The 25551-nt window shown below is 42.5% G+C and overlaps 1 protein-coding gene across 1 annotated transcript in view; it reads left to right on the forward strand.

Annotated features, from left to right (window-relative positions):
• Positions 1-3544: 3544 nt before the first annotated feature.
• Positions 3545-25551, forward strand: part of LOC134575707 (pulmonary surfactant-associated protein D-like) — a 52423-nt gene continuing 30416 nt past the window's right edge. The window contains exon 1 of the mRNA XM_063435079.1: positions 3545-3813. Coding sequence (XP_063291149.1) covers positions 3714-3813 — 100 coding nt within the window. The 5' untranslated portion in view covers positions 3545-3713. The remainder of the gene's footprint in view (positions 3814-25551) is intronic.

Below are 25551 nucleotides of genomic sequence, written 5' to 3' on the forward strand. Positions count from 1 at the left end.
TACACCTGTGTTGTTTATATATATATATATATATATATATATATATATATATATATATATATATATATATATATAAATTATAGGCACCCAGACATCTTCACCACTTCATCTTAATGAAGTGGTCTGGGTGCCAGGTCACTCTAGTGTTAACCCTGCAGCTGTAAACATAGCAGTTGGGGGGAGCCCGGCGCTGAAGAAAGGTAAGTGTTTCTAACCCCTTCAGCCCAGCGGGAGTGGGACCCTGAGGGTAGAGGGGACCTAAAGACCCTATAGTGCCAGGAAAACGAGTTTGTTTTCCTGGCACTATAGTGGTCCTATAAATATATATATATAACTTTATATTTATATATAACTACAACTCCTTAATAAGCACACAGTGCAACCCCAATACACATATACTCACAATACAGCCCCTAAATGCACATGCACACACTTTACAGCACACACACACACATTTTCTCACACAATCACAATTTAATATTTTTGTTTCAATTTAAATCCACCCAGCCTTTGGGAGAGCTGAGTGGATCTTTCCCTGGCGTCCAGTGTGTCTACTCCCAGTCTTCCTGCAGTTTCTCTCTGCTCCTCTGTGCGCTCTCTGAAGTGATGCTGGGGGCGGAGTGACGTCATGTTACTAAACAGCGCACAAGGGAGCAGAGAGGAACTTCAGGAAGGTTACTGATCCCTCACGCACCATCTCCATGCTCCCTGCGGCGGCCGGCTCTAATGTTTCCTGCGCGGCTTAGCAAAGGGCTGACAAATGCCAGGTGCCAGGGTGAAATGTCTAGTCGTCATGGCGACCTGGCGCCTGGAATTTGTCGAGCCCTCTGTGTGTGTATGTATGTGCCCCCCTTATTTTGTCCCTGGCCCCTTATGTGCCCCCCCTAAGTTTGAATCCTGGAGACGCCACTGCCTGGGTACAAGCCCTCGGTGGGGCTGGCACCACCACCTGACCACATTTCCTCGTTTCTTCCACTCATACCGCTTCTTCCATCTTGTTTGGCGAAACAAGGAAATAGTCCTCTACTCGCAACAGGGATTAAACTGATAAGAATAGTACTACTTAACACACCTTATAATAACGCAGAGAGTGGCAACGCAGAGAGCGGAGTCTGAAGAAGAGGAGTCAGAGGAGGAAGGTGGCTTTGAGGAGGTGGAAGACAAAACACAGCAGGCGTCCCATGCGGCTTGTTGTCACCTTTCGGGGACCCTTGGTGTTGTACATGGCTGGGTGGAGGAAGAGACCTTCAATGACATCAGTGAGGACAAGGAACGGGACATGGCTAGCTTGGTATCCAACCTTGTGCAAATGGGGAGTTTGCGGTTGTGCAAATGGACTGTTTGCAGTTGTTTGCGGTGCGTTAAATGGGGAGTTTGGTCTGTCACTGTGAAGCGGGCGTAACCCTTACACTACCTGATCGATACAACATCATACAGTAGGTCTCCCCCTCATTATTTTTATGGTCCCCACCCACCGCTCATGGGTGGGGGCAGGGGGGAAGACAGTAGGTCCCCCCATTGTGATTTATGGCCCCCACCTACTGCGCAGGGGTGGGGGCCGGGGGGGGGGAGGACAGTAGGTCCCCCCCCTATCCTTATTTACTGAATATTCCCCTGTATAACAATGTTTGGCATTTAGTGAATATTCCCTATTCTGCTCTGTGTCAGTGTGTATCAGGGTCTCTGAGGACAAGTGTCAATCCATATTTGCCAAGTGACAATATGTAGGAGGAACAGTCCCTATTCTGCTCTGTGTCAGTGTGTATCAGGGTCCCTGAGGACAGGTGTCAATCCATATCTGCCAAGTGACCCTATGTAGGGGGAACAGTCCCTATTCTGCTCTGTGTCAGTGTGTATCAGGGTCTCTGAGGACAGGTGTCAATACATATCTGCAAAGTGACCCTATGTAGGGGGAACAGTCCCTATTCTGCTCTGTGTCAGTGTGTATCAGGGTCCCTGAGGACAGGTGTCAATCCATACCTGCCAAGTGACCCTATGTAGGGGGAACAGTCCCTATTCTGCTCTGTGTCAGTGTGTATCAGGGATCCTTAGGATAGGTGTCAATCCATATCTGCCAAGTGACCCTATGTAGGGAGAGCAGTCCCTATTCTGCTCTGTGTCAGTGTGTATCAGGGTCTCTGAGGACAGGTGTCAATCCATATGTCAAGGTGTCAATATGTCATATGTCAGGTGTCAATCCATATCCATTGTGATTTAGGAATGTTAGGTGATTTATGCCCTTTATGGATTAAAACCAGACTGCATCAACTGTGTAATTTTCCATGGGAGTTTTGCCATGGATCCCCCTCTGGAATGCCACAGTCCAGGTGTTAGTCCCCTTGAAACAACTTTTCCATCACTATTGTGGCCAGAAAGAGTCCCTGTGGGTTTTAAAATTCGCCTGCCCATTGAAGTCTATGGAGGTTCGCCCGGTTCGCGAACGTTTGCGGAAGTTCGCGTTCGCCATTCGCGAACTGAAAATTTTATGTCCGCGACATCACTAATGGCCACATATTGCAATTGGTCTGAAACATACAATCGAAACCAGGTTAGCGGATGATCACCAATGCCTGAGTTTTTAAGTTTTTGCTAAAGAATGCCATGGTCTACTGTGTCAAAAGGACTTGGCAAAATCAATGAAAATGACTCCAGTTACGTCTCATTGTTCCCTGCCAATTTGGATGTCATTGCAAACTTTTAAGAGGGCAGTCGAAGTTGAGCGATTTTGACGAAAGCCTAATTGATCAGAGATCAGATAATTTGATCATTGATAATATTCACATAGTACTGCGCAACCATCAGATTATCTATAGATGGGGGTTACACAACCACATTTTTGTGTGGCACATTGGGTCCCTTTGCTTAGTGGCTGAAATACTGACTTGGAGTAACATATCTGTCTAAATATATAGACATATATCCTTTTCAATGCAATGATTTTGGTCATGTGTGTTCTCCTACTGATTCCCATTAGTGCAAACATGTAAGATGTATTTCTGTGGTAGCAAGCTTTTTCTATTTTCTTTTTTGTGTTGTTATCGACCATGTTTCGTACAACTGGCAAATGATATAAGGCAATAGTAATCAATCCTTAGAGCTACTTGCACCCATCAAATGGAGAAAAAAATGGGGAGGAGGGGAAACTCCTAAGCAAAATGTAAAAGAAGCAGACAAAATAAAATTTTTGAAAACCATAACAAATGATACAGATAGGAATACAATGAAACTTACTTTTAGCTCTATCCATAACATTGATAGTTACTGTTCTCTAGTATGCAAAAATTGTTTTAAAAAGTAAATAAAAGTCATTTTTATATTCTTCATATGAATTATTACAAATAATCAATGCTCTGGATTTGTCCTATTTACTGTCCTTGACATAATATCAAATCTAACAGTAGAATTAAGTACAATAGCATTAAAATTAAATACATGTGCTGCAACACTATATCAGACTCTTCCCAGTATAAAAGTGTTCTCATTTTCACTCTGGAAAGTGATACGTTCTCATTTTAACTCTGGAAAGTGATACCACTACTGTACATGTAAACAACTTGGATCACAAAGCTGTTTGTATCCTGATAATTACGATCTGCCTGTTCCAACCAGTGGGAACGCACTAAAAAGACTTTGGGACTTATCTCAACTCAAGGGCTACAAACCTTATAGTGTTTTACAGTGTTCAGATGTTTGTCGTAATGTGAATTAATCCCATGTTGATATTTGTTTTCGTTTTAGCACTGAATCATAAAATAACCTTAATTGAACAAGAGCTTCAATCTGTTCAGTCCAAGTTAGAGGCTCAGAAGAAAGGTTAGTAGAACAAATCTAATATGTCAACAAATTTATTGTACATTGTATTGTATGTGCATTCTCAGTATATTGATTAAACATACAGTGATTGTGATTACCTTATAGAAGGGTTCTTGATTTAACTCAGGAGTAGGCAACCTTTGCCACTGAAGATATTGTAGACTACATCTCCCATAATGCTCTTACAGCCATAACGGGATGTTTTAGCTGATGCCCAAATACACATTTGTATTGCATTCATTTTTTATTATTTATTTTTTTAAATAGTGTCAGACATACATTAGTACCATTCAAATTGTTTCAAGTCAACCAGCAAATGCCATAGAAATAAAAGCACTGTAGAGCATACATATACATTATACATACAATGGACAATAGTTGAGATCGAGATGATACAACAAAGTGTAACTCATAGTAGTCATTTCAGATAGATATATTGCCTTAGAGATCTTGAGGAAAATACAGTCAGTATACCATATCTATATATAAAGTATAAACAACATAGGATTTTTTTTAACCCCCTTGACGACTGATGACGGTTCAGGACCGTCATCGGAAACATCCCCTTGAGGACCGATGACAGTCTTGAACCGTCATAATGTCTTGGGGTACTTACCTGATCGCCGTCGGTCCCCCGGCGGCGATCAACACTCCTCCCGGTCCAGGGGGACTGCCTGTCTGCCCAGAAATAAAGTTAAAAAAAAATAAATCTGTGTAAAAAAAAATATATGTGTATATACATAAGATATGGAGAGCAAAAAACAAGTCGCAAGAGAGTGCTGAGGACGGACAACAGCTCAATTAGCCTGCCCTTCGGTGGATCCCCGCTCAGTTCTCAAGCTGGTTTTAGCTCATCTTGTGCCATTACAAAGAGAACCAGACCATGCATCTCAGACCGATTGCACCCAAAAGGGCAGAACAGATCCAAAATACATGCCGGCTCTCTCTGCACGAGAGACACAGCAACCCCAGGCAATCATTTCAGCCTTGTTAGGCATCATCAGTGAAGCATAGCTGATAGCTCTCTAGGCACCGTGAGCAAGGGGTCTCAGTAGTCTCTTGCGCCCCGTTTTTTTGCTCTCCACAAGTTTAAAGGGTAATCCAGTCGTGGACCCCTTGCTCATGGTGCCTAGAGAGATATCAGCTATGCCTCACTGATGATGCCTAACAAGGCTGAAACGATCGTCTGGGGTTGCTGTATCTCTCGTGCAGAGGGAATGTGCTGGCATTTCGGATGTGGACTGCCCATATGAGTGGGATCAGTCTGATATATTTCAGAGATGTTCTCTCTGTAATGGCACAAGATGAGCTAAAGTCAGCTTAAGATCTGAGCGGGGACCCACCGAAGGGCAGGCTATTTTAGCTGCTGCCCGTTCTCAGTAGTCTCTTGCGCCCCGTTTTTTTGCTCTATATATAAGATATGCGAATGAACAAAAATGGGATACAGCTGAATAACTAAAAAACAAAAGAATAAATAGCACATAGTGAAGTACAATAATAGCAATTGGATTTAGCCCACAATGATTGCACTCACGAAATAGGGTAGAGTAATGAGCCTTTAAGCCCACAATGGGGCTGACGTAGCGTTCACCTTCCACGGATGGGTAACTCTGTCTTCCAAGAAATGGAATTGATGTAGATTAATTTAGAAATAAACAAATATGTTCAAATGTCTATCTGTTCCTGTCCAAATCTGAGATGATTAAATTGTGTATACGCAGAAGTAAGTTCACACTGACACATGCAGTTCAGGTTAAAAATAACTTCAGGAAATTTAATGGCATCTGGCAAAAAACAGGCTTGCAAGCCCTTATAAGACCAAAATGACATCATCATTGAATATCAGATAATAACAAATAAACATCATTAATTGGATTAAATGTTAAGTGACTATGTCAGTGTCCACCCATCAATATTATTAATTGGATCAAGAACTAAGTGGTTAGCTAGGTGTCCTCCCACCGGGAGGTGGTATTGTTCTGGACACGGGTGTGGACAGATGGCTCAAGCGCCATCTCTCCCAGCATGAGGCTTACTCGGTGGGAAGGGGGGCTTGAGCGTCATTTTGGGCAGTTAGTGATGTCAGACTCGTGGTCAGGTGCAGGGTTCTTTTATGAATAGAACATTTCATTAGGCCTGCTTCACATGGCCTTGGCTCTGGCCTTGGTTATACTTTGTTGCATGTTACAGGAGATTCAATAATTCCTGAGTCAGCTATGTCTTTATAGAAAATACAGTCTCTATTCATTACACTAAATGTTGCTGGGAAATTCTGTCATGTAATGTAGTTTAAAATGGAGGATCTGTCAGCTAATCTGGGTTAAAATGGAGTTAGTGCAAAATTTCAACACAGGTTCAATACAGGTTTTTAATAATACTACATCAGTAGTATGCCAATTCAAATGTAAAAAGTTTTTTTTATTATTAAGGCAATACAAAGCCTTGGTAAAAGATAAATGAATAAAATTAACTGCAATCTAACGCGTTTCGTCCATATATACTGGACTTCCTCAGAGATAATTGCACAGTATTAGCAGTAATATAAAAAACAAAGCATGCATAATTCCCACCCCCAACAGAATCCCTTTAAATAAAACCAGTCCGTGTGTTGATTGGATAAATCTCTCATAGAAACACCTTTCCAATAAGGGAGTATTACTTCCAGCTGATCTTCACAGAAAAATTCAAATAAACGCAGCAAAAAATCAGCAGTTATCAGTCCATATGTGTATCATTGCTTTGCGTTCCAAATGTCTGTTTCCGGTTGCCTTCCACATACGTATTCCCGATTTCGGTGTCAGCAGAGGTCATGGACGCTGACGTAGCGTTCCAAGACTTGGATATATGCGTTCCAAGTAACGAGACACTTATTTGGCTTGATGAACTACAAATAATCTTAAAATAATAACAAAATCAGCAGCACACTTTCATATTTCAAATTGAGACACATATAACACAATAGAGACCATAAACTAATAATAAAGTTCGATTTCCATCTTCTGTCAAGTGTAATCAAAAATCCTATCAAATAGATAGAGAAAAATAATAATGAAAATAAATGAAATAAAATAAAAATATAAATAAAAATAAAAATAAATTTAAATTAAATGATATATAATAATGAAATAATAAAAAAAATAATGGATATAAATAAAATAAAAATAAAAATAAATAAATATAAAAATAAAAAAATATAAAATTAAAATTAAAATTGAAAAAAAAAATTATGAGTAATAAACGAAAATTAATAAATAGAAAAAAAGAATAATAAATGAAATATAAATATAATCCACCATGGCAGGAGTTGAAATTCCCCCTTCAAAGAAGAACATCTATACATCTATCCATGTGTTAACAAATGGAGATTTGGTATCAGATATTACTGTAGGTGAAAGTTTAGGATCCAGTGATCATCAGTCAGTGTGGTTTAATATAAGAACAGTGACTGAGTCACACCACACAAAAACAAAAGTTTTAGACTTTAGAAAAACAGACTTTTCTAAAATTAGAATATGTGTAAAGGAGTCATTATCAGACTGGAGCAATTTATATGGAGTCCAAAAGAAATGGGATTATTTAAAAGTTGCACTACTGAAGGCAACAGAAAATTGCATTAGGCTTGTCAGTAAAAGCAAAAAATTCAAGAAACCACTGTGGTACTTCGCAGATGTGGCCAAAATAGTAAAAAACAAAAAGTTAGCATTTAGTAATTATAAAAAAACCCAGAGTGAGGAAGACAGAATGACCTATAAGATTAGGCAGAAAGAGGCTAAGCAAGTTATAAGAACTTCCAAATCCCACACAGAAGAGAAAATAGCACAGTCAGTAAAAAAGGGGGACAAAACTTTTTTTAGATACATAAATGAGAAAAGAAAAGTAAAACAAGGATTAGTTAGATTAAAAACAAAAGAAGGAAGGTATGTAGATGAGGATAAAGGTCTAGCTGACTGCCTCAATGAATATTTTTGTTCGGTATTTACAGATGAAAATGAAGGAAAGGGACCTCAGTTAAGAAAAAGGATAAATGAGTCATTTATTACACGTGAGTTTACAGAGGAAGAGGTTCTATTTCAACTGTCAAAAGTAAAGACAAAAAAGTCAATGGGACCTGATGGAATACACCCAAAGCTATTAAAAGAGCTTAGTGGTGTACTAGCAAAACCATTAACAGATTTATTTAACCAATCATTGATAACAGGAGTAGTCCCAGAAGATTGGAAGTTAGCGAATGTTGTGCCCATTCACAAGAAAGGTAATAGGGAGGAGTCGGGCAACTATAGGCCAGTAAGCCTTACTTCAGTAGTGGGGAAAGTGATGGAAACCATGTTAAAGGATAGGATTGTTGAACATCTAAAAACACATGGATTTCAAGACCAGAGACAACATGGGTTTACTTCAGGGAGATCATGCCAAACTAATCTTATTGATTTTTTTGATTGGGTAACTAAAATTATAGATCAGGGTGGTGCAGTAGACATTGCTTACCTAGATTTCAGTAAGGCTTTTGACACTGTTGCACATAGAAGGCTTATCAATAAACTACAATCTTTGAGTTTGGATTCCAATATTGTTGAATGGGTAAGGCAGTGGCTGAGTGACAGGCAACAGAGGGTTGTAGTCAATGGAGTATATTCAAAGCTTGGGCTTGTCACCAGTGGGGTACCTCAGGGATCTGTACTTGGACCCATTCTCTTTAATATTTTTATTAGTGATATTGCAGAAGGTCTTGATGGTAAGGTGTGTCTTTTTGCGGATGATACTAAGATATGTAACAGGGTTGATGTTCCAGGAGGGATAAGCCAAATGGAAAATGATTTAGGTAAACTAGAAAAATGGTCAGAGTTGTGGCAACTGACATTTAATGTGGATAAGTGCAAGATAATGCATCTTGGACGTAAAAACCCAAGGGTAGAGTACAAAATATTTGATAGAGTCCTAACCTCAACATCTGAGGAAAGGGATTTAGGGGTGATTATTTCTGATGACTTAAAGGTAGGCAGACAATGTAATAGAGCAGCAGGAAATGCTAGCAGAATGCTTGGTTGTATAGGGAGAGGTATTAGCAGTAGAAAGAGGGAAGTGCTCATGCCATTGTACAGAACACTGGTGAGACCTCACTTGGAGTACTGTACACAGTACTGGAGACCCTATCTTCAGAAGGATATTGATACCTTAGAGAGAGTTCAAAGAAGGGCTACTAAACTGGTTCATGGATTGCAGGATAAAACTTACCAGGAAAGGTTAAAGGATCTTAACATGTATAGCTTGGAGGAAAGACGAGACAGGGGGGATATGATAGAAACATTTAAATACATAAAGGGAATCAACACAGTAAAGGAGGAGACTATATTTAAAAGAAGAAAAACTACCACAACAAGAGGACATAGTCTTAAATTAGAGGGACAAAGGTTTAAAAATAATATCAGGAAGTATTACTTTACTGAGAGGGTAGTGGATGCATAGAATAGCCTTCCAGCTGAAGTGGTAGAGGTTAACACAGTAAAGGAGTTTAAGCATGCGTGGGATAGGCATAAGTCTATCCTAACTATAAGATAAGGCCAGGGACTAATGAAAGTATTTAGAAAACTGGGCAGACTAGATGGGCCAAATGGTTCTTATCTGCCGTCACATTCTATGTTACATGTAGTTGGAAAACATATGTTATACCATGAAGCTGGCCAAATCTACATCTATATTTAATCCCTTTGGTTCTAAAGTATCTAATTGATAGATCCAATAGGTCTCTCGTTGTGCTAATTGCTTATACTGTGCAATTATCTCTGAGGAAGTCCAGTATATATGGACCAAACGCGTTAGATTGCAGTTAATTTTGTTCATTTATCTTTTACCAAGGCTTTGTATTGCCTTAATAATAATAAAAAAACTTTTTACATTTGAATTGGCATACTCCCATTTCTTGGAAGACAGTTACCCATCCGTGGAAGGTGAACGCTTCTCCAGACCCATTGTGGGCTTAAAGGCGCATTACTCTACAGTATTTCGTGAGTGCAATCATTGTGGGCTAAATCCAATTGCTATTATTGTACTTCACTATGTGCTATGTATTCTTTTGTTTTTTAGTTATTCAGCTGTATCCCATTTTTGTTCATTCGCATATCTGTATTTGAGGTCCATTTGGGGGAAATCTCTTGGGAAGCTGTACCTATTTCACACTCAGTTAAGTACTTCTGCGTATTTCTACCATTTAGTTGGTCAGGTGCATTTCTATTTCTTGTATGTGTTTTTTCTTCTTCTTTTTTTTTTCTTTGTATTTCTATATATAAGATATATTTACATGTATTTATATATATATATATATATATATATATATATATATATATATATATATATATATATATATATATATATATATATATATATATATAGAATAGTACAGTCGCAGTGAGTGAACAGTCACCCACGAGAATGTGATGGTTGAAGGGTATTAGGGCATAACCCAGAAAAATAACAAAGAAGATAGTACAAAAAAAAGTGCAACACAGTAAATATAAAGGTTCAAGGGTAAATAATAAGGTATTATAACTCACAAGCCTAGAGTCATACCCTCATACGACTCAGGTGCTATGCGTTTCTGGACCATTCAAGGATGTCCAAATCCTTTTTCTTTCTTTTAGGGCTTGGTGCTTTCTTTAAGAAGTGCTTTGTGCTTTCCTCTTTAAAGTGCTCAGTGCTCCCTTCCTCCCTTTGGCCGGTTTAAAGTATAAAAATGCCAGGTCCAGAGGGATGGGTTCCAAAAAGGTGCTTTATTAGTAAAAATCTACACATAAAATCAAAATTAAAAGAATTTTACCAGATAGATGTCTGGATAGACTTATAGTCCTTAACAGTAGTCCAATACGCGTTTCGCCCTTTCAAAAGGCTTCCTCAGTTGGCTGTCATCTGTTTTCCATCTTCTTGCTTCAGATTTAAATCACCCGCTCGTCGGAATCAATCTGAATCTCTTCCGCTTCCGGGTTGCGTTCCGGAACGTGACGTGCGTTCCAGCGTGCACGTAGACTTCCGCGTTCGTCATTTTGGTGGAACGCACATGCGTTCCAGCATGCATGGGGATTTCCGCATTCGTCACTTCGGTGGAACGCACCGTGCGTTCCACCGTCGTAGCGTTTCATTTAGTGGACATGCTAAACTTTATTGGCAAAATACAAGTCATTAAAAGACAGCCACATAATACAAGTGAATATCTTGATGAATAACATCAAAGAGCAGGCTATATTGGTCCTGCATATTGCATTTATTTAAGTCCTCTTAAAATTGGGGTATTCCCTCATAAAATTAGAATATTAAAACCAATTAATTAATACACAGCTCAATGTAGCCTCATTTAAAGTTCCATTTACACAATAACATATAAGTAAAAAAGGGACCAAGGCTCATAATCTAAAAGGCAAAGTGAGAGTAAAAATAGCAGAATTTAAGACATCTTTTTGATAATAAATAAATATGGTTAATCAATAAAGGGAGGTGTGACGGTACAATCCGTTACTCCGTCAAGCATTCCCTTCTTCCCATAAAATAAAATCACCAAGTAATCCACAGAGTAATAACTTGCTGGTATCGTCAAATAATCCACACATGAGCCAAGGCTTAATGCTGGAACAAGACTGATTTACTGGCACACAGAACTCACAATTTATGCAACACAAAATCCTCCTCTGGGCCAGGCTAGATAATTGAGTTTTAGCAATATACATAGCTCAATTATCTGCTGGGCAGAACATTTACAGTTTAACATACTTTTTACCTAACATTCTTAACTCTAAAACCATACATCACATTCACATAAAAATTACATATTCACAATCAATCCATTCAGGGGAACAACATATTAAAAAATGGCATGAATCAGACCAGGGGTTCAAAAGTTACTAGGGGGCGTGGCCTACCTGCAGGAGCGAGCGGCCGCACTAAACGAGAGCTCCGGGCTACAAACGATGAAATCTGCGGGATAAAACTAAAGACAGACCCCCAACTATTCACAAAGACCCTCTAAACGCTTCCAACACTATGGGGCGAAAAACAAAGAAACTAATCACTGCAAAACCTACCCCAGGGCTCACAATCGGAGGCATGTGGAGGCAGGCGCGAGGCCCAAGTGCGTCCAATATGGCGGCGCTCCATGGAGGCTGCTCGGATTTCTCCGCCGACCTTTCTGAAGACGAATCTCCACCACCTCCTATGACAGGACATCCCCCGCAACAGCACAGACCTGACCCGGACTCTGCTCCGGTAACTACAGTGGTCCTAGAACAATTACTCACCGACCTCCAAACGACTCTACAAAAAGACATAACAGCAGTACGGGGAGATCTGAAAGGCCTGACGACCCGCATGGGCACCCTTGAAAGAGCCTCCTCGACCCACACCAAAGAGATCGGTGAGCTTCAGCGGGCGTTGTGTGATCTACAAACACAACAACGTTACTATGAACACCGCATCGCAGAACACGAAGATGCCAGGCGGAGAACCAACCTGAAAATCCGAGGGGTTACAGACACAATACCTGATGCGGAGCTCCCACAGGTAGTTGACCGACTGCTAGTAACCATTATGACACCCTCACACGCTAAAGGCATTAGCCCTGACCGCATCTTCAGAATTCCCAAGCCACCAAACGCACCGGCAATGGCTACCAGGGACTTAATAGTTACTTTTCGCACCTTCCAAGACAAAATGTCTGTCCTCAAAGCCTTAAGGGGTAAACCGCCTCTCCGATTTGAAGACATGATGCTAAGCTTCTTCACTGACCTCTCGAATAAAACCCTGGCGTGGCGGCGCTCTTTCCGACCGCTTACCTCACTGCTCCGACAGCATGACTTTCAGTACCGCTGGCGGCCCTCACACACGCTCGCGGTCCGCCAAGGAACGGAATACCACAAAAATACAGGACCCTGCCGACGCGGCGCAATTACTGCAGGCTTTGGGCCTTCCTCCGGACTCCCTTACCCAGATGGGCCAGCACGGTACTGCCTCGCCAACACACTCCTGGGACCCAGCGAGAACCATCCCATTTGTGCCGCAGGGACTAACACCCGACCCCTATGTTGCGGTCACTACATGAACAGAGACTGGCGGACACACAATCGGACACACACCGATAAAAGTTGTACAGGGGGCAGTTTCAAAGCCTGAGGTCCCCAGGATACCCTAGCCCGGCTGGGAACCCTCATCAGGCTCTGGTTAAGATATCTAATTTTTATTGTGTTTAGGTTATTTGTTTTATTTGTTTTTTCCCGAATGGGTGCCTCTCTTATCTCTGGCACAGAAACTAGACTCACAGGGACATTTAAGGATTACTATTAATGTTACGTTTACCAGCAATCTACCATAACCTGTATTGTAAAAATATGTTACCCCAGATATGAGCGCCAATTCCTAAGCTAGAGGGACTTATGAAACAGATTCAGGTAAACTTGTACACCTCATCTAATGTCTCATACAGCATATTAGTAACTGACCTACCGTGTGCGTGCGAGAAACCCCCCCCCCCCGAAGCAGTTAAAATGCCTATCACCCAGAGGCATGATCTTCATACAGCACTCAATTGACATACACTAGATGTATAATGGCTTGCATGTCATTATATCCATTATTTTTAAGTTTAAAACGGGGCACAGGACTCAAGGTAACTCAGTTCATTATCCTGAACCTTTGCACTCAGACTATCCCCCCAGGCTCACGTACCTTAATGGTGGCACAACCGCTATGGGACTTCACAACTGTATAATTAAACACGGGGAGAGAGACAAGAGAAGGGGACAACAAACAAACCACTACTGACATCGCACAAGGAACCACGGATATCGGTTTTCATTCTGTTAACCCTTCAAATACCTATATTATTATCGTACACACGCACATATCTCCCTGCGCCTACCTCCATATGACATAACACCCCTACCTAAGGGACCTTAGAATCCCACTACACACGAAACCATCCTCATTCAATTTCTAATCACCAGCGGAGAATAGTGGATATAGTCACCGCTATTATGGTAACACTGATCCCTCCTAGTGTTCTCGACAACTTGCTGTCATACCTTTCTATAGAGTTACGCCTCGGCGTAGACAAACGCATGGTAATTTTTGTCTGTTATAATGATGTTGCTCTTGCCTACCACGAGCGTAGCCAAAGCGCAGATCTAGCCTACTTATTTAATCTTAACGCTATACACAAAAGCGAATGTTTTCCACTTGTATACTGTCAAAACCTTAAAATGTGCTTGTTCTTCGCTTTAAAAATTGTGCCTGACTATCGATTGCCACAACCTGTATTGCTAATGTTTATTACCATACCTTGAGGTCGCCGTTGTGGCCCACCAAGGATTACTGTTACTATTGTGCACAACAAAAATAAAGAATTAAAAAAAAAAAAAAAAAGTTAGTAAAAGTATATTTTGGTCCCTGGCTGGTAGCATGGCAATCTGGTTTAAGCAGGTTTTACAGAGGCCTCTATCCTGGAGACAAAGGGGAAAGACAGAAAACACTTTAAAATACATAAAGTACCCTTTTACACATAACACACAGACATTTGGAACCGAACAATATAGACCTTAAAATAGCAGGGAGAGAATTAAACTGAAGCATATAGGCAATTGCATAAAAGTCCTTCACAATGGCCCCCCTTTTTCTCCCTGCTCTGGCAACTCGGTTGGACCTTTCCTGGTCTAGTAGGGTTGACAGGTTCAGAGCTTTTAGTCCGAAGTTAAATCCGTTTGGCGTGACAATCCATCGGCATTCCCGTTTTGCTTGCCTGGGCGATAATGAATCGTAAAGTCATAGGGCTGTAAGGCCGAGCTCCAGCGTAGCAACCGGGCGCTGTCCCCTGAAACCCGGTTAAGCCACACCAAGGGGTTGTGATCGGTGATGAGAGTGAAAGCCCGGCCATAAAGGTAAGGTGTGAGTTTTTTGAGTGCCTATACTAAGGCCAAACACACTTTTTCAATGGTGGCATAACTGACCTCCCTTGGTAACAGCTTCCGACTCAGGTATGCCACCGGGTGCTCTCCTCCATCCTCCCCGATCTGGCTTATTACTGCCCCCAGTCCAAACATTGAAGCGTCTGTGTGGACAATAAATCTTTTGTTAGGATCTGGGGTAACCAACACCGGAGCATTAACCAGAGCAGTCTTTAGTGCTTGGAAAGCCACCTCGCATTCCGGGGACCACAGGACTTGTCGGGGTAGCTTCTTTTTGGTCAAGTCGGTCAGAGGTTTGGCCAGGGCGCTATAGTCAGGTACAAAGCGTCTGTAATAGCCGGCTGTGCCCAAGAAAGCCATGACTTGTGTCTTGGTGTGGGGAGTGGGCCAATTGGCAACGGCCTCGATCTTAGCCGGATCCGGCCGTTGCTTACCACATCCTACTCGGTGGCCCAAATATTGTACCTCCGCCATACCCAAATGACATTTGTCGGGTTTCAGGGTCAGCCCGGCCCCCCTGATCCTATCTAATACTACCCCTACGTGCTCTAGGTGCGCTTCCCATGTATCGCTGTGGATGGCGATGTCATCCAGGTAAGCGCATGCGAAGCTCTGGAGACCCCCAAGTAACTGATCCACCATCCGTTGGAAGGTGGCTGGGGCGTTCTTCATCCCGAACGGCATAACCCGGAATTGGTATAGACCGAACGGGGTGATGAAGGCCGACTTGGGTATGGCATCTTCTGCTAGGGGAATCTGCCAATATCCCTTGCATAGGTCTATTGTGGTCAGATACTTCCCTGCAGAGATACGGTCAAGCAAATCGTCCATCCGTGGCATCGGATAGGCGTCCGTAACTGTCTTGTCGTTGAGGCGCCGGCAGTCTACACAGAAGCGGCTTGTCCCATCCTTCTTTGGCACTAAGACTACCGGCGAGGCCCAAGGACTTTCTGAGGGTTCGATTACGCCTAGCCGAAGCATCTCATCTATTTCCTTCCGCATCCCTTCCCGGACTGCTTCGGGGATACGGTAGGGAGGCTGTCTCAGGGGTGCCTGTCCTGGAGTCTCTACCTTGTGTATGGCTAGGAGTGTGTATCCAGGCTCCTGAGAGAATGTGGCCTGTTTTGTTTTTAGTAAGCGGACAGCTTGAGCCCGCTCTTGCGGCTCCAGCTGTTCACCTAGTTGGACTTTCTCTATCTGGGTCATCCCTTTGTTACTGCCCAATAGGTCGGGAAGGGGTAGGGTCTCTGTCTTCTCCTGCTGGTGCACAGATAGCGGCTACCTCCTCTGCCCGTTCCTGATAGGCCTTGAGCAGCTGGCTATCGTGTAGGTAGTGTCGCATATCTGTCCTATAACTTTATAGGGGCCCTGCCAGGAGCTTGTCTGTTCGGACCGGCCTTAATACCATGACCTTTTGGCCTATCTGAAAGCTCCGGTGCCTAGCCCGTCGGTCATACCATACCTTCTGGCGCTGTTGGGCCGCCTGGAGGTTCTCTCGCACTGTCTGGGCTAATTCCTCCATGCGGTCCCTCAGCTCCAGGACATAAGGTACAACCGGGGTCCCCTCAATCTCTGTCCGCCCCTCCCAGTGATCCTTGATGAGATCTAAGGGCCCCCTCACCCGCCTCCCATAGAGAAGTTCGACGGGTGAGAATCCGGTCGATTCCTGCGGCACCTCTCGGTAGGCAAAGAGAAGGTGTGGCAGGAATCGCTCCCAATCCTTGTACGCCCCCGTGAACGACTTCAACATTTGCTTTAGCGTTCCGTTGAAGCGCTTGCACAGGCTGTTAGTCTGGGGGTGGTATGGGGAGCTAGTCAGGGATTTAACTCCACAGGTTTTCCATATCTGCTGGGTTATCTCGGCTGTGAATTGGGTACCTTGGTCGGACAGAACCTCCTTGGGAAAGCCTACTCGGGAAAATACTTTAACTAGGGCCTCTGCTACGGTCTCAGCCTGTATGTTCGAGAGAGCTACCGATTTGGGGTAACGGGTGGCGTAGTCTACTATGGTGAGTATATACCGCTTGCCGGAACGGCTAGGTTGGGCCAGGGGCCCTATAATGTCCACGGCTACCCTTGTGAACGGTTCTTCAATAATGGGCATGGAAACTAGTTTAGCCTTTGGGTGGTCTCCCTTTTTACCTATACGTTGGCATACCTCGCACGTTTGACAATACGCCCTGACGTCGTCGGATACCCCAGGCCAGAAGAAGTTCTGGGTTATCCGATACCCTGTCTTGCGTATTCCCAAATGGCCTGCCAAGGGTACGTCGTGCCCAATCCTCAATAACTCCTGCCGGTATTTCCGGGGAACTACCAGCTGGCGTTTTTGCTTAGGCCCTGGTGCATTACCCCGGGTCTCGGTGAGCCTGTACAAGCGGCCTTTCTCCCAGATAAATTGCTCCTTCTCTAACCCCCCTTGGCCCTTCCTGGCTTTCTCTCGATACTTTCTGAGGGAAGGGTCTCTGGTCACCTCCCGCCCAAAGTCTTCTGGGGTGTCCCAGGGTGGGTAGGGGTTCTACAGTCAAGGGTAGGTTGGGTTGGCTTACCTGGGTCTCAGTAGGAAGCGGATGGCTCTCGGCAGTGCAATTTTGTGCTCTGGTGGTTACTGCGTGGGCCTCCTGAGCGGGGGTAGAGGCGAACGCCGAAGTCAGGGGGCCAATGTCGTTGCCCAAGATGACTTCAGAAGGTAAGTCTTTCATGACGCCCACATGAACATTGCCAGCTCCTGCACCCCAGTCTAGGTGTACCTGTGCAGTAGGAATACGGTATACTGCCCCCCCCTGCCACTCTCACAGCAATTGATTTCCCCGGTCTCTCTGATGCCTTAATAAGGTGTCTTTGTACCAACGTGATGGTCGCCCCACTGTCTCCCGGGCGGTTTTTCCGTTAACCATGACCAGCTGACAATGGTGTTTCCTGTTGTCCGTGATAACAGATTGTACCATGAGGGCTTCGTAAAGGGTGCCCAATGGTTCTTCCTGACCCAGCTCCTGGGGATCCCAAGCAGAGTCAACACAATGGGCTGCTGCTGGTGGGCGGTACCCAGGTCGAGACCAATTTGACCTTGTGTTGTTGTCCATGGAGCAATTCTGCTTGATGTGACCCAGCTGTTTGCACCGGAAGCAGCGTTGTTCCTTGTCCTCCTGGCGTGGATAGCGAGGGTTAGATGTCACCGGTCTGTTAGGAGGTTGGTATCTAGCGGCTGGTGGGTGGGAGGGCACCGTTGGTCGTGGAGGTTGTACCCGTGGTGTGACTGGGTTTGTCTTGCGGGTATCCGCATATTCATCCGCCAACTTAGCGGCCTCTGGTAGAGTCATGGGCCTGCGATCTCTCACCCAGTCTTTGACATCCGTCTGGATGTTATCGTAAAATTGCTCCAGGAGCATTAGTTGCAAAATGTCCTCTGCGGTGGTGGCCTGGCTGCTGTTAACCCAGTTAGAGGCTGACAGGGATAACTGGCATGCCCATTCCACGTAAGAGTCTTTTGTGGTTTTGCGTGAGTCCCTGAACTTTTGTCGGTAGGACTCTGGGGTTACTGCATAACGAGCCAGGAGCACTTCTTTAACCCTGGCGTAGCTATGGATCTCCTGTTCTGGCACGGTCCGGAAAGCATCAGAAGCTTTGCCTGACAGTTTGCCGGACAATATTGAAACCCACTCTCCTCTATCTATTCGGTGCAGGTTACATTGTCGCTCAAAATCTGCTAGGTAATTATCAATTTCACAGTCTTTTTCATCAAAAGCTTTAAAAGCGCTAAACGGAATCTTCCTTGTGTCTGCTGTGCTGTACTCACTGTTTGGAGAATGTGTGGCTGCTTGTTGGACTGCTGCCAGTTTTAACTGTAGCTTTGCGTCTCTTATTTGTTTAGCCTCCTCCGCTAACAGGTTCATCACTTTCAGCACCACATCCGCCGTTGGGTTCGGACCGAACCATGCTAGCTTCTCTCTCATTGCCTTGTTGGCTGGTGATTCCTCCTCCTGAATCACTGGTGTCTCCATCTCTTGTACTGCTGGCGTTGCTGCAACCAAGTTCTCCTGGTCTAGCTCCATTAACTCTGCTATGATGACCCGCTTGGTTTTGTTGCTAGCAATCCTTCCACGAACTTCCAGTAGTTCTTTCAGTGTATTTCTTTTAAGCAGGGTGTACCAGCCTTCCATTCACTGTTCCCAGTGTCTGCTTGGAATCCTGGTGTAAAGGAAAGTAGAAGGGAAAATCCCGCCGCTGCCAACCAGTTGTGACGGTACAATCCGTTACTCCGTCAAGCATTCCCTTCTTCCCATAAAATAAAATCACCAAGTAATCCACAGAGTAATAACTTGCTGGTATCGCCAAATAATCCACACATGATCCAAGGTTTAATGCTGGAACAAGACGGATTTACTGGCACACAGAACTCACAATTTATGCAACACAAAACTCCTCCTCTGGACCAGGCTAGATAATTGAGTTTTAGCAATATACATAGCTCAATTATCTGCTGGCCAGAACATTTACAGTTTAACATACTTTTTACCTAACATTCATAACTAGTAAAAGTATATTTTGGTCCCTGGCTGGTAGCATGGCAATCTGGTTTAAGCAGGTTTTACAGAGGCCTCTATCCTGGAGACAAAGGGGAAAGTAATCCAATTATGCAGGGCTAGAGGCAGACTCCATTGAGCGCATGGTTGCAAAAAGGCATAAAACACTTTAAAATACATAAAGTACCCTTTTACACATAACACACAGACATTTGGAACCGAACAATATAGACCTTAAAATAGCAGGGAGAGAATTAAACTGAAGCATACAGGCAATTGCATAAAAGTCCTTCACAGGAGGTATCATTAAAAAAGGGAATGATGTTAATTCATAAAATGGCATAATTCAAAATCATTATTTAATCCATGTGGTGACATTGTGTTAAAATTATAAATAAATTTCATCTCCTCCCTTCCTATTTTTTTGATATAATCTCCCCCTCTCCAATCTTTTTTTACTAACTTAATCGCACTGAAGAACATTCCCTCAGGGTTTGAGTTGTGGACCCTGTTAACCCCTTAAGGACCAAACTTCTGGAATAAAAGGGAATTATGACGTGCCAGACATGTCATGTGTCCTTAAGGGGTTAAAGTGGTTTGAGACACTATGTGTCTCTACACCATTTCTGATATTTCTTACATGTTCTGCCACTCTTATGTTTAGGCTGCGGATTGTTCGACCTACATATAGGAGGTAGCATGGGCATTTTAGAATATAGATAACTCCCTTTGAGTGACAAGTTAAGTGGTCTCTTATTTGGAATTTTTTTATTTATAATAGGTTCCATATCTACGATGTGTCTTTTCTTACTTTTAGTGTTTTTACATGCCAGGCATTGTCCACATCCGTAGAAACCTTTACTTATATTAAGAAAAGTTTTAGTAGTTGAAGTTTTATTTCTGTTACAGCTCTGTACTAAGGTGCTTTTTAAATTCCTAGCCCCTCTGTAAACTATTTTGGGTTTGTCTGGTAAGATATTTCTCAGGACAGGGTCATCTTTCAAAATGTGCCAATGTCTGTTAATGATTTTGTTTATTCTTTTATTATTTCCGTTAAAACTGCATATAAATGGAATATTCTTGCTATCCCATTTTTGGTTCTTCTTTTTATCCTTATAAATCAAAGTATTTTCTCTGGGGATCTTAAGAACATCTTCTAGGGCTGTTTGGAGTTTTGTTTCTTCATATCCATTTGTAAGAACTGCATTTTAATTTTATTAGCCTGTGTTATGTAGTCCTGGTCGTTTGTGCAGTTGCGTCTAATTCTTAGGAACTGGCCCCTCGGGGCATTTAATAGCCAGGGGGCGTGATGGCAGCTTTCCTTGCTGATGTATCCGTTTGCATCGACTTCCTTAAAATTGTTCTTTGTGACCATCTTGTTATTTTCTATATTGATCTCCAAGTCTAAAACATTTATGGTGTCCATGCTGATCTGTGCAGTTAAAACAATGTTCCATTGGTTGTTGTTCAAATGTGTAATAAAATCATTAAGGTCTGAATTAGTACCTGTCCAAATAAAAAATATATCATCTATAAAACGGCGGTAGCTCACCAAGTTCGCCCCCCACGGGTGCCCTTGGTATACAAATTGTTCCTCCCAATAGGCCATAAATAGGTTGGCATAGCTAGGGGCGAACTTGGTGCCCATCGCCGTTCCTCTAGTTTGTAGATAAAAAGTCTCATCCATCCTCTGGTCTATCTTCCTTGTCATAAACATTTTTTTTAAGACAGAGATTCCTAGAGATTTTTAAGACAGAGATTCCTAATAAACTTATTAATGTCTATAAAAAAAATCAAACTTATTAAGGTCTGAAGTTGGAGCGAATTTTAAGCGTCAACTTCAGACCTTAATAAGTTTGATTTTTTTTTATAGACATTAATAAGTTTATTAGGAATCTCTGTCTTAAAAATCTCTAGGAATCTCTGTCTTAAAAAAAATGTTTATGACAAGGAAGATAGACCAGAGGATGGATCAACACTAGAATATGTACATACGGATCTCAAATTAAAATCAGATTTCTTCCCCAAACACCTTATTTCAGACGAAATAAAAGCTTTTGAAATAATGGTAATGAATGAGATAAAGAGAATTAAACCATTAAATAATTACCAACAAAATATGTCAAATAAGGAGAAAAGATCAGTAAAAGAATTAAAACAAAATAAAGAAATTGTGATAAAACCGGCAGACAAAGGGGGAAAGGGGGAGGTGTAGTAGTCATGCCAAATAGTAAGTACTTATAGGAAGCAGAACGGATCCTTTCAGATCCACACACAAAAATTGGATAAAAATCCAATTGATAATATAAAGAAGAAATTTGATGATTACATCGAGAAAGGATTAGAAAAGGGAATCTTAACCAGTAAGGAAGCCAAATATTTATCTACACCATATCCCAAAACACCAGTATATTATCATCTCCCAAAAATACATAAGAATAAAGAAAACCCACCAGGGAGACCCATTATATCTGGGATAGATTCTATATCAGCAAAAGTGTCAGAGTATCTTGACCACCTGTTACGCTGGATTTTGAACCACTAAGGGTTGTATCTGAAAGATACCATCCACATTCTACAGCTAATTGAAAAGATTGTCTGGAAAGAAGGTAATTTTTTTAGTAACATGCGATGTAACTTCACTTTACAGCATCATACCGCACATAAAAGGACTAGAGGCAGTGCAATATTTTTTAAACAAACATAATTTTAAAGAGGAACAGGTTTTATACATCTTAGAAGGCATTTATTTTTTTTCCATAAATTGTTTTATTTTTCGGAAAATAATGGGGTACAGAAAGGAAACAGGGAGGGGGGGGGGAACACTGCAATAATTCAGACAAAAATAGTAGGCATCATTACATGAATTACAGATAATAGTACAATGTAGCACAATGTATCTCCAAGTCTTCCTCCCGCTAATGCACTGTCCTTGTCAGTATATGGTCTCCTGTTTTGTAGTGCAGCAATTGGGACCACTGCGTTTAAGCGGGTCAACTAAGTTGTTAAATTTTTTTTCAATTTCGTTGGGGCGAGCATGATTGCCTAAGCCACGGTCTGTATGAGATGATATCCCTTATGAGCTATAGCCGCGAAGGTATATCTCGCAAGGTGTATAAAGTATGGCCTGTTCGATATTAATATATGTGATACGGAGTATATTGATATGTAGTCCTCATGTTATGTCCTCAGTCTTCCCTTCCCCCAATATATTAACAACCTATCACTAAAGCTGTGATTGGACAGTGTTGTGTATTTTGGACAGGTATGCATACTGAGAGGTCTGGAGAAGCAGCATCTTGAGACATAGCCTCCCGGCTGCTCTCACTGTTGTGTAAATGGAAATTCATAAAGATCTTAGTGTCCTTGTGGGATTGATTAGATGTGTGGCTTCCAGCCAAGGTCTCCATATCTCTTCTAGTTTCTTTACTTTAATATGAGAATCTGAGGAGAGGATTTCATATCGATAGTATTGATACACTTTTTCTTTCAACTCTTTATTTGTCGGACAATATGCAGACTTCCAGTGGAGTGCTAGAAGGTTCCTGGCCGCTAGGATTATTATAGTAGCTAACTGTCTATCTTTCCGTGACCATGTGTCTGGAAACAGCAGTAGTAGGGCAATTGTGGGGGTGAGGGAAGCGTTATCTCCCGTACCTAGTGCTATCAGGGTTTTAACTCGGGACCACAATGGCTTGATCCGTTCGCAATCCCACCATATATGTGTCATATGTCCAATCTTGGCGTTGCATCTCAAACAATTGGGTCCCACCGTTGGATATATCTTATGCAGTCTATGTGGTGTGAGGTACCAGCGATACACTAATTTTTTGTGGGGTTCTATATGGGAGAAGCAGGATGTGGTGCCTCGTAATGCATTCAAGGACCCCAGCCACTGCTCATCTGTGAGCTCAGGCATTCCTTCTAGTTCCCATTGTGGAACATATTTAAAGTGGCGTGGTGGATGTCTATCTAGTAGGGTTTGGTAACATAGAGTTAACGTTTTTGGTTTTGTCGGTGCTGAAAAACATCTATTAATGATTCGTTTCTGGTACATCTGTCCGTGGACAAGCTTATTGGTTGAGAGATCGACTTTAGTGTTGATGATGCTTTTCAATTGGAGATATGGAAAGATGAAGGAGTGTGGTAGGTTAAATTTCTTTTGTAGATCAGGAAACGGTAATATTTTTGAACGATAGCATAGGTCTTTAATGCGATGGGCACCGAAGTCTGTCCATGGTTTGAGTGATAGCCACTGTGAGATTGCCTCTAATGCTGTCAGAGGGGCTTGTAAGCTGAAGCGTTTATCTAATGGGTGTCTTGCATGGAGGCTGTCCCAGATTCTCATGGTAAGAGTAGTTGTAGGGTATAGTGTAGTCCCCTGTTTTCTGTAATGTTTTGTTGTCCATAGGTCATTTGTCAATGATTTCGTCTCCGTGGCTGCTCTTTCCATATCTACCCATTGGAAGGTGTTGCTAGGTGCGTGAAGCCGAACTGCCGCCTCAAGTAGAGCTGCTTTGTAATACGTTATGAGCTTAGGCAAGCCCAGTCCGCCTTCCTTCGGGTTCATCTGTAGGAGAGAGAGGGGCAAGCGTGGTTTCATTTTACCCCACACAAACTTATTCAATGTGCGTTGAATGTTCTTAAACCATAATATTGAGATTGGAAGCGGCAACATCCTAAATATGTAAAGGGCTTTCGGGAGTATCATCATTTTGATAGCTTGTAGTCGCCCCATCCAAGAAATTCGGACATCCTTCCACTTTTGAAAGCTTGAACTGCACACGTTAACGAATGGTGTATAGTTTAGGGATATCATCTTCTGTTTGTGTAGAGCTAGTTTGACTCCGAGATATGTAATATGATCTTGTCTCCATTCAAATTGGTAGGAGTTTTGCAGGGTTTGCAGTTGACGTGGTTTCAGATGAATTGGTAACGCTTGGGTTTTCGATGTGTTTAGTTTATAATAGGATATTTGTCCGTAGGTGTTCAACAGGTGTAATAGTTGTGGTAGCGAAGAGTCTGGTTTGCTCAAGGAGAGAAAGATGTCATCTGCGAACATCGCCAGACGGTAATTGTGTGATTGGATCTGTATGCCCGTGATCAGCGGGTCTCGCCTAATTTTATGCGCCAATGGTTCTAATGATAAAATGAATAGGAGGGGAGACAGCGGGCAGCCCTGCCTCGTGCCATTAGTAAGATTGAAGGGGGTGGAGATGAAGCCCGAATTTGACACTTGTGCTGAGGGATTGCCATAAAGTGCCATGATTCCCTGAATGAATTCTGAGGGAAAATTGAATTTGGTTAGAACTGTTGACATGTACTTCCAATTGAGTCGGTCGAAGGCCTTCTCTGCGTCTAAGGCCAGTAGGAGGCTTTCCGTACCCTGCTTCTCTATATGTGTCAGGATGTTTAAGATTTTTCTGGTGTTGTCACAGCCCTGTCTGCCGCGGATAAAGCCTGATTGGTCATTATGAACTATTCTAGGAAGTATCGGAGCCAATCTGTTAGCTATAATTTTGGCATAGATTTTCGTATCACAATTGAGCAAAGATATGGGTCTAAAATTGGAGCAATGGATGGGGTGTTTCCCTGGTTTCGGAAGTGTAGAGATGTGCGCTTGTAACATTTCAGTGGGCATTCTTCCCGTCCGAAAGCAGTGATTGTATAGGTTTGTGATATGGGGGGCGAGTATAGTGCCAAAGGTGCGGTAATATAGATTCGAGAAACCATCCGGGAACGGTGATTTGTGGGCCGGCAGTTGGGCTATGGTTTGCAGCGTTTCTTCTATTGAAATAGGTTGAGTTAGAAGCTGAAATTCTTCTCTGGAGATTTGTGGGAGGTCGACATCTCGTAAAAAGTCATCAATGTCTTCTTGTTTGGGGGTAGGAGAGGAGGCGTCATCAGCTAGGTTATATAATTTGCTGTAGTATTTACTAAACTCATTTACTATGTTTTGCGGGTTTGTGATCTTGCTACCCCCTTCCGATTGAAGGTATGCTATCTTGGAGGCCGCCATTCTCGTTTTAAGTTCTTTCGTTTAGGATCTTTCCAGCCCTATTGCCTTCTTTGAAAAAATTATGTTTCATTTTTGTGAGTAGATAAGTCGTCTTTGCCGTTTCTAGATCATTTAGTCGTGCCTGGAGTCGAAGGATGGTCGATGTGGTTTCGTGAGATGGCGTGTGTTTGTTTTTGGTGGAGAGGGTGTTGAGTTCTGTAAGTATATTTGTGTATTTCAAAAGCCTCTGTTTCTTATTGTAGCTAGAGTGTTTAATGAA

This window comes from Pelobates fuscus, chromosome 10 (assembly GCF_036172605.1).
Source record: "Pelobates fuscus isolate aPelFus1 chromosome 10, aPelFus1.pri, whole genome shotgun sequence".
Classification (NCBI taxonomy): domain Eukaryota; kingdom Metazoa; phylum Chordata; class Amphibia; order Anura; family Pelobatidae; genus Pelobates; species Pelobates fuscus.